The sequence below is a fragment of the Zingiber officinale genome, chromosome 4B (assembly GCF_018446385.1).
Source record: "Zingiber officinale cultivar Zhangliang chromosome 4B, Zo_v1.1, whole genome shotgun sequence".
Classification (NCBI taxonomy): domain Eukaryota; kingdom Viridiplantae; phylum Streptophyta; class Magnoliopsida; order Zingiberales; family Zingiberaceae; genus Zingiber; species Zingiber officinale.
Window position 1 is genome coordinate 26,632,585 of NC_055993.1, and position 10,582 is coordinate 26,643,166.

Here is a 10,582-nt window from a genome sequence, read left to right on the forward strand (position 1 = left end):
TAGTGGGGGCAAACACATAGACTATGTCCGAAACTAAGTGGATATAAGATGAGTGAAAGGAACGAGGCACGACTCACTATAGCTACTGAAAGGTTTAGAATTAGTTTTGAGATCAACTGTGATCTTTTTAATTAATTGGGGATCATGGTGTACTACTAGGTATCACTCATGATGGTTCCATAATTAAGTAGTTAATTATCGATGATTAAGATAAATCATAAATATATTGGGTCACACACACTACGAGTCTCTAAAAGACATAAAATAAGTTAAAGAATAGGATTCTTATATCAAGAGATAAATATTTGGTTGAAGCATACATAAGATAAATATGAAAATATTTGTCGAAACGGAAGCATGGATGGGGCACACTCTTATGAAAGAATTGGATCCTATTTGGATTAATCATGAACCAATTTAGTTTAGCCATGAACCAACTTAATTTAGTTGTGAACCAGGGGTTAATGGGCTAATTTTTTGTTAAGGCATAATGGGTTGGATTTGGACTTTCTTATCAATCTCATTAAAGAGGACTATATATTGATATGATTAAGAGAGAATTCATTATTGGGTTGATTAGATTTTGGAAACATAAACCCAATACCTCTCCCTCTCCCTCTCCCTCTCTCTCTCTTGCCGTCGACCACAACAAGAGGGTCTCCTCTTGTTGTCGTGTGCCACCCAAGGAAGAAGATCTTCCTTTTGCTTCTTCTTCCTCTCTTGATCCTTCTCCTTCACTCATGGCTAGTACCTTCCAAAGGCAAAGCTTGTTCTCTTGGACTTGTCTTGAAGAGCTCGACGTGGATACAAATAGAGGCAAGGTTTAATAATGTTGCAAAATTTTGATGCTCTTCTAGTTACAAGTCATCCGTAAAATATACCTAGAATAATTGTTATTCGATTTCGTTTTGTTTTATGATCTTGTCTGTGCGGTTGTATCTTGAATGCGTATAGTGTGTGTGTGTGTGATGTAATAAATTAGTTTATTTATCGTTAAATCTTCCGCTGTACATGTTTACGAAACATGTTTTTAGCACACACCTCATCAAGCATATCCTAGCAGGTGGCTGTGAAGTTAACTGAATAAAGACTTTAGATTGGAGCAGGGATTGCGAATGGAAGCAAAAATCCTTCCTGCGCACACTTGAGAGAGCAGACAAATGTCCTTGCCAAAAACCAAGGAAGCGGTCCCTGGCGAAAGCCCTCCGACGCTTAAGTCAATGTAACGCTCGAGCAGGAAATCGAACAGTAGATGTGTAGTAGAGTGTGTACGTATTCAAAATATGTTCCAAACCGTACCCTGCCATCGGAGAGGACTCCCACTTTATATACCACCTCTAATAACCTCCACAATCATGAAGTGACAGAGAATGTCGGGTGTCAGAAGTTGTCCAGTAAAGGAACATGTATTCTGGGAGGCATATAGTCACCGTTCGAGGAATCTTCCGTTACTCGTGTGTACCCTTTTTGTAATTGACACCATCAATGAGGCAGTTGAAAGAATATGCTCTCATAATGTGTCGGCTAATGGAAAATGTAGAGTCACCTTTGAGGAAGGTTATATTGAATCCCCATGTAATAACAAAAGAATATTTTCTGACAAGCGGTTGTTATTCTCTGACAGGTTGTTGCGATTCTCTAATAATGTGATCCCCGGGAGATATCCCGGTAGGATATTCAGCCAACCAGGTGTACATATAAAAGCAGAGTACTGAGTATGGTAAGACATTCAATTTTTAGGGCTGTCATGATATATGTCATGTGATGTTGGAGGCCTGATTATAAAGTAATGGGAAACCAAGTCTCCTAAGTCCAGACGGTTCTTGTGACCGGTTGGCCATGTGCAAGGATACTTATTTTTGAAAAATGGGGAACTAGGCCCTGAGAGCCCCGACCAATACTTTCAGCCGATCATCCTTGTATTGGGAGGCTTGTCCCTGAAGTGATATCTGACCTCTAGAAATTTGGTTGAGTTTCTTCTGAGATTTGTCTCATATGTTTGCTTAGTGAAGATAAGGATATTGAGCCTTTTAACTCTAGTCAGCTGTATATCCGACTATCCATGTACAAAAGGAGGGAATGAATAGTGAAAGTCCATATGCTTGGCCAGCTGTATATTAGGTTGTACTCTAAGAATGAAAGGCTGGATCACTAAAACTCAGACGAATGTATTCCAAGACGTCCTTGTGGCAAGTTGGTCCTTTATTAAACCCGAGCGGCACGGGCGGGAACAATCAGTTATATGCTAAGTATCCTAGTATAAGAGTGACACACTAAGTCCCTCAAGCTCGGTCAGCACTAGGGTCGGTCATCCTTATAATAGGACCCTTAGCGCTGGACGAGGAATCAGACTATGTTGAAAGTGATTCTTTGACTACCATCTCCCCCGCCAACTCATTTTGATTTTAAGTGTTCCATCATCCCAATTTTAACTATCACGTCATAGTTAGATTCGTTTATAACCGCCTGTATCAGATATTTAAATTATTGCTTTTATCACAATGCGTCCTTAAATAAAAGAACTTTAAAAAATAGTGTACAGGTAGCAGTTTGCAGGCAAAGCTGGGTGTAAGGAAAGGAGATCATAATTTCTCAATATTATTTTTCTTAATTAATGAATCTGGTCGTGTTATTTAATACCACATTGTCACACCAACAAACGAAACACTTAATACAACGGTAGTGAAATAAAAGTAAAAAAAAAAAACACTGCTTCCGCTTCTGTAATCACATATTCATTTTCAAAGAAGACCATTATTTCACACGCTACAATTTGTGTAGTCCATATCGATTAAGGAAAAAAAAAACAGAATTTTGGCTAAAGCTTAGCTCTGTGTTTGTATTGCTGTTCGATGATTCTGCATCCCTTGGACGGCTACCAGGCACCAGTTCTCCAAAGATCGGCATTTGGTGTGTGTTATTGACCCCATGAAAGACTTATCAAGGTTATACTAAAGTAGCACGGCTGCCAGATCTGGTACACTTGCAGATTTCGATCTCAACCATTCTACCAAATCGCCCAGAGAGATGTAAACCAGTAATATTATTGGAAGCTGACTAGTTCTTCGGCAACACTTTCAAATGAAGTAATGATTAGAAAACTGCTTCAGAAGGAGGAAGGAACCTCATCAGGAAACTTGAAAGTGACCAAATTGAAATTATGCCGAGGATTTGGAGAACGGTAAACAGCACTCCTAACGAGTTGCTTATGGTTGTTGTTTGCGATGTTATCTCAGTGCCTCTAACTGACAAAGATAGTGCCGACACTAGCTGAGCTGCTCTATTCAACTGGTGCAGCCTGTATATCTGAAATCATGAAAATCGTTATTTACTATCATAAAATACCATTAGCGGATAAGAAAATTCTAAGAGCAAAACAATCTGCCATTATATACTCACATGAAAAATAATGGGAATAACAGGCAATGCAGGTGATTTTTTACGAGAAGCATACTGCTCGAAAGAAAATTGTACCACCACGCAGACCAAGTATGGTGCAAGAATAGCAGAGGCTGCTGGTCCAGTCCAAGGCCAAACCAAGCCCATTGTCAGGAGAGGTATTATTAGTGGCATAGCAGATGTAACTACAGAAGTTAAAGGAAGACGTTGAATTTTCAACACGTATAATTTCTTAGGTAATTTTGCTTGAATAGGTCTCCACAGAACATCAATTAACATAACAAAGATTGCAACTCCACTGTAGAAAAGAGCTTCTGTGAAGAATAATATGAGGAAATCTGTACATAGAAAACAAAATTAATACGACGACGAAAATTCATAATATGAGTAAGAATGAAGGGAAACTACAATGTGGAAATTTATCCTCCTGTGAAGTAAGTTTGTTGAATCAATTGTACTTCAATATGAAAGCAAAACAAGGCAACAATTATATAAAATTTACCTTGCAACAGCCCAGGATCCAGAGAACTACACTGAACAAATGGATGTTACATAATATAAAACAAGCAATAATGCCCAGACTATTATTGCTTATGTGATTCTTAGTGTTATCGAATATTCACTAATAAGTTGTATAACATAAAATAGTTGATCTTTTTCTTGATACAAGTTTTCTTTAGTCAAAATGCAGAGCGAGCAATCTTGTTTCTTTACAAAAAAAAAAAAAAAAGCCAATGCATAAATACATTTGAGTAAGAAAGAATATGTGCGGTATATACCACAGATCCAAGCTCTAGGATTCACTACAAACTGTTTGGTGTTGCAAGTATGAAAGAAACGATATATGGTTTAGTGCACAGTACAACAATATTCAAGTTTTATCCCACTAGATGAAAATGAAATCGGCTATATGAATTCTTCTATCTCATTCGACTCTATACCTTATTATATCATTATTTATATTTAAATAAATTTTATTTTATTCTTTTGTTGCTAACTTTTTTTTATTTTCCTCTTTCTCGTTTGATATGCACATTTATCATAGTTTCATATCGTCTAACTCTGTTTCATCTTAAACGTGTCTTCCGAAGTTTTCCTCAATAAGTGTAACCCCGATTTTCCCTCTAATATTTTCATTTTTATGATGTGCATCCATACGTCCACCTTAACATCCTTATCTTTGTAAAACTTTCTTTTTTCCTAAAAGTCTTAAAAGTACTTTACAATTACAAAGAACACTAGACGCTCTCCTCCATTTAAATTATCCTGCTTGTATTTTATGTAAGACATCTCTCAATCCCTCCATTCTTTTGCAAAAATGATTCTAAATACTTAAAATTTTAAGTTAACAACTCGACATCTCCTATATTAATAATTGTCTCATTACATCTAATATTGCTAAACTTAAATTCGATATATTATGTCTTTACTCTATTAAGCCTAAAACATTTCGCTTCTAACATTTCTCGCCCAAATTCGAGTTTAGCATTTACTCCTTCATGTGTCTCATCTACCAAAAAATATCATTTGCAAACAATATGCACTACAATACCATATCTGGTTCATATTATCAAGAGGCCAAATAACTTGACTACGTGCCAGCAAAAAAATGTTCATTTTCTGGGCTTGGCAAGCAAAGGTAACAGATTCACCGCTCATCAAGCGCTTGGCCCAGATTTGGCAGGATATCCAAGCAGGCAGCACCGCACAGCAGGGTGCCACGCTGTTGGGCTCCTAGTTCAAGCAGGAGCTGCGGCAGCATACAATTTCTTCAAGCCCCGGAGCAGCAACAAGAGTGGTCATCGGTGGTATGGAAGGCATTCATCATGCCAAAGCATTGTTTTGTGCTTTGGTGGCTTGCGCACAGCAGGGTTCACACGAAGGACAGATTGCCCTATGTAGCTTGCTGCCCACTTTGCCAATGAGCAAATGAGACCTCCGAGCATCTTTTCTTCGGCTGCAACATCATTATACCTCTATAAACTACGGTCAAGTGCTAGCTGCGCATAGATCACCAGTTCGGCTCAGGGTCGCATTGTTGGACATTTGCCGCACCAAGTTCCAAAGGGATAGCATACTCAACAAAGCCCGCACACTAGGCATGTCTTGCACGGTGTACTTGATATGGCAAACCCGCAATAGATGTCAATTTGATGGTGATGTGCCAAATATTGACAAGGTGTTTAGAAAGGTTCAAATGCATGTCTTTTGATTTCTGAGTAGTTTCCACATAAGCTCATGAGCTTCTATTAATACAATTTACCTTCATCAAAAAAAGGAAAATGTGCATTATGCTATAGGCTAGGTAGTATCCTTGATACAATAACAGCCAAATCTTATCCCACTAGGTGGAGTCGGCTATATAGATCCTTCTACACCTATCCCCTACTATGTCATCATTTATATTTAAATAAATTTTATCTTATTTTATTGTTGCTAACTAAATCTTTTTTAGTCTACTTCTTCCTCGTTTGATATGGATATTTGTCATAGTTTTATATTGCCTAACTGGAACATCTTTGATATGTCCACATATGTCCACAAAATTTACATGCATATGCAGTCACAAAAGAGAAATGTATCTGATACCTCCAATGCCAGATTGCAAATAAGAGGGCTGCACTAGGCCCTAAACCCTGGTTTTTATCCAAGTATACCAAAAATGATTGCAAATAAAGTCTAGATTTAACATCACAATTATACAAGAAAGTCTACCTGTAAATAAAGAGTCTTCAAAAAAGGTAGAAAGTATCTTTCGCAAGTAAAACAAGGGGAAAACCAAGAAGGCTACCAATACAGTTGGTGCAGCAAACCAAAGAATTTTATATCTTCCCTCCCTTGAAATAGTTTCAACCTCATTTCTAAGGTAATGGTAGCCATGGAATGATATAAACCCAGGTTTTCCATCAGATCTCCCAGAAAAATCAGACAAACTGCTTTTTGAGGAGTTTTCTTCATAAAACAAGTCAAACTTCTCTAGCCTATATTAGCTTCAACCTCAGTAGAGGATGATGGGGCTTCAAAAGTAGCAAGACAAGTTAGCCACCTGCTCAGAAGCTGATTCTTCAGTTTGAAATACCTATAGGAAGTCTGTGCTGATAGTCCTGATAATTACATACACATGTACACATCAAGAATCAAAAAAGACAGAGCAAAAATATATACTAATATTAGAAGAAAAGACACCTTTCACTCCATGCACGCTATTCTTATAGGTCTTTTGATCAGAACATCTAAATGGAGCTGACTGAAAAAGGATAATAATTATGAAAATATAACTATAGTTAAAGAATATAGAATGTACTCGAAAAGGATCGAGTTGATGAAAAGCTACTATATTACTGTGCAGAAGCAACAATATTCAAACCCAATAATAGTACAAAGATAGTTATGTAGCAGTTAGGAAAAGATTGACTTATACCATCCAGTACCAGTGATTCATTAGGATTGGGTGACCACACTTACTGATCAATCCCAGGCTTGGTTAAACTTAGTTGACATCATTAGCATTTGACTTCAATAGTATTCGAAAGAAAATAAGTTGCAGCAGATAAATGATGACAGTGTGAAATTGTATTTTAAAGGCAAACAATGTAATAGAGAGATATCATGGAAATGTTTAATAATCAGAAAAAATAATATCTTGTGAATTACATAAATAAGCTTCAGATCTATAGTTCTAAATTTTGTTCGTGTCACCCAATATGAGGCAAGATAAATTGTTCAAAACACTGTCAACACCTTGACACAAGCAGATGACAAGTTCCAAGGCTCTGACAATTGAAAATATTAGAGGGGGAGGAGGGCAATGAGAATGAGGTTTCAAATTGTAGCATGTCATAGCTACAAAACTGAGTTTCATATCAATATTTGCCCAAGGGCCCACAGAGGTAGGATCCTCCTAGCAAAAAGTAGAGAGGGTGACTCATTTGGAAGGGAAATGTGCCAACACCTTAGTTGATGTAGATTTCTTTACAGCTTAGCATGTGTGCATGCGGACCTATGGTCAAGTGCTTGTTAAGTAATGGAACAACTATGTGTTGGGATCTTATCAGATGGGTAGGAAGGAAACTTCCTATTCATTATTGCTAAGTATGTATGAGGCACCTCCCTTGATGAAAGGATGGCTCCGCCCTTCAAAGTCAAGGTCCATTTGAAAAAATTAATAACAAATGACATGCTGCCAATATCAGTGCCATGTGTTTAGATTATTTCGATAGCATCATAGTTAAATGAGCAATTTTACATGATTATTTCAAGCACACATTGATTCATAATTTTTTTATATTTCTGGTCTCCAAAAGAATAGCATTTTCTGGTGCTTGCTGCCTAAGAACTAGTTGGTATAATACTTTCATCGAGTCGAATAGTGCCTTTATTGTCTTTCTGAGAATTCTTGCCCTTATTGTTTCTTCTGATTATGGTACTATTAATTTCAAATTAGTTTATCATAACAGGCCTATGTTTACATTGAACTTTTTGTGCACCAATGAAAAGTGACAGAATAGATAAATATATTGGAATAACCAATACAATCTCTTGTTCAAGTGCTTGGTATATTTAATATCATTATTGAGAAGCTCTTGAATGATATGATTCACTTGATACTGCCTTTACATAACATAAACCATAGTCCTTGCTTCACATCATTGATAATAAAATTACCCATCTAAACTTTTTTCAAGAATGTTAGATGACCCCAAATAGTTGGGACTCATGCTCGTTGTCATAATGTTTGACTATCTGATATTGATAATGGACATAACATAGACATGGGATTGTTCATAGTGTTTAATTTTATGGCAACAAGATTCTGGACAATGCAACATCACAACGTAAACTACTGTTTTTCAGTCTTGTGATATCTAGAGCTAGAAAATCATTACTAGAGCAAAACCGCAACTTCCTGCATACGAGGATGCCAACACGGACGATATTAGAAAGAACTAACTTCCTTTTGCTGACAAAACCGACGATATTAGAAAGAACTAACTTCCTTTTGCTGACAAAACCAACCTGCCGATAGAGCCCAACTGAATGTGCAGCATAGCTCATAAACAATTAGGAAAATTTCTAACCTCGGACTCAACTTTCCTTCGACGATAGTTCTTCCGGAGATCAATTATCAATTACAGCGGTACATAATTGTACCCTCATATCCTTCCGTTTATTTTGGGTTTTAGCGAACGGTTAAATAGGCAATTCGATCGTTCATTGTGAATCAAAATCGATTCGGCAAGATATATCCGAATTAATTTGCAGATGAAAGGGACAAGGGCAAGAAACAGAACGAAGGAAGAGCCGAAAAATACAATCACTACTTGCCTTGAGCTTCCACGGGAGGAAGGTGGAAGCAGCAGGTGGGAAAGCGGAGGGCGTAGAGAGAGAAGACCAGCGGAAGGATGAGGACGACGACGGAGCCGACCCAAACGAAAGCGTCATCGTCATCAAACACATTCGTCGAAAACGAAGACTGGTGTTAGAACCCGCACGCCTCTGTGGGTGGTAACATGAATTTTGGCGTCGTCGATACACTATGGTGTTAATGTTTTTCAAATAAGGTGCATTTTTGAAAAGTCATTTTCAGAATCCAATTCATATATCTGTGTGACATAATCATATTATTATGCGAGTATCAAATGATAAGTATCAAATGAACGATCTTATTCGTCCTTATGGCTTTCTAAAAGATAAATACTTGCTCCCGCGGAAAACAGTGTAAGGGTCGAACTCTAGCCCTAATCATAAACCTAAAAATTCCAAGTCAGGTCAGTCACCTCTCATTAAATACTCATATATTACACATAATTATTATTTAATTAAAATGAACAAGCCAAACTAAGTCCAAAAATGAACCAAATATTGAAATGATTATTCAAATATGGTTTGATTTTTTTATGAGTTTGAGTTTGGTTCAATCTTTATTCGAGTTTAGTTCATTTAGATGTTATTTAACTCTCAGTTTAAATTTATTTGATTGTTTGAAAATTTTACTATTTTAAATTTATTTGATTGATTATTAAATTGATAATATAAATTTATTTATTTATTTAAAAGTGTATTTTTTTTATTATCTATATTAATAAAAATTTTATTGATGAATATGATTATTTATAAATAGTGGATAATTCCTATTTATAAATATTAACAAGTTGAATGCATGTATTATATGGTCTGTTCATTTAGTTTAATTCATTATTTAAATTTATTTATTTAATTAATTTTATATGTATTATACTAATATAAATATGTTTTTAGAAGTGGAATACCAACTTGTTCATAGTTCTTTAATACATTAGTCCCCGGGGCCATGGTGCCGCGGTAGGATATCCAGATTGTTTCCCAAGCACTCGTAGTTCGAACCCTAGCTACGACATATTTGCAGAAATTTTTCCTCCAAATGGGGAGCATAATCAAAGGATGCTGGGCTTCTGGATTGGCTGTCGCATGCGCTTCCCGATTTACCCTGGTGGCCGGTGAGAAACTTCCGTGGGACCGGACTGGTCACCCCCAGAAATAGTCAATGAGGCTAACTGGGATTATCATTTTTTTTTAATGCATTAGTCAATATAAAAAGTTGAGTATAGTAAATTTAAACTATTGAGCTAATAAAAATCTTCAGATAAAAAATCTAGTCCACACAATAACAAGATAAACTTGAGTCTGACTCAATAAGATTTAAGTGGAGGTCAAAATAAATTAATTAGAAAGATTGCATCATATGTATTGCAAGTGACTAAGAATTACGCCAAGTGTTTCACAAAGAATAAATACAATCATAGTCATTGGTCAGTACTCCAATCAAATGACTATAGCTATGGCTCAACAATATTGGAAGAGTCGAGTATCTCTTAAAAATTAATACAATCTTGTTCAGCACTCTAATCAGACAATCATAGCTTTGACTTATTGAGATTTAAAGATTAAGGGATACTTTTTTAGTCGAATATCTCTCTAATAGTAATACAATTCTAATATGTACTCCAATCAAACGACTACAGCTATAGCTCGACAAAATTAGAAGATCAAGGGATATATACTTCTTGAATCGAATATCTCTCGAAGAGTAATACAATCATAGTCAACACTCCAATCAGATGACAAGATTCGTGAGCATTTCTCGATTTACCATGATAACCGATAAAAAAATTTTATAAGACCAGATCGATCACCTTAAGATCAG

At 36.3% G+C, this 10,582-nt stretch overlaps 1 protein-coding gene across 1 annotated transcript; it reads right to left on the bottom strand.

The window, feature by feature from the left end:
- Positions 1-3,093: 3,093 nt before the first annotated feature.
- Positions 3,094-8,841, bottom strand: LOC121978170. The gene is made up of 6 exons (XM_042530547.1): positions 8,725-8,841; positions 6,586-6,646; positions 6,446-6,503; positions 6,115-6,380; positions 3,400-3,737; positions 3,094-3,306 (listed from the first exon to the last, which is right to left on the bottom strand). Exons 1-6 carry the CDS (start codon positions 8,839-8,841, stop codon positions 3,094-3,096), a joined length of 1,053 nt encoding a protein of 350 aa, XP_042386481.1.
- Between the last annotated feature and the right edge of the window lie 1,741 nt (positions 8,842-10,582).

Excerpts from the sequence above, each read along its gene's own strand:
- LOC121978170 (XM_042530547.1), bottom strand. The coding sequence starts at position 8,841 with ATGACGCTTTCGTTTGGGTCGGCTCCGTCGTCGTCCTCATCCTTCCGC. Across the intron at positions 6,381-6,445 it reads AAGAATCAGCTTCTGAGCAG|GCTAGAGAAGTTTGACTTGT; the intron begins GTGGCTAACTTG and ends AAGCTAATATAG. Across the intron at positions 3,738-6,114 it reads TGAAGACTCTTTATTTACAG|ATTTCCTCATATTATTCTTC; the intron begins GTAGACTTTCTT and ends TTCTATGTACAG.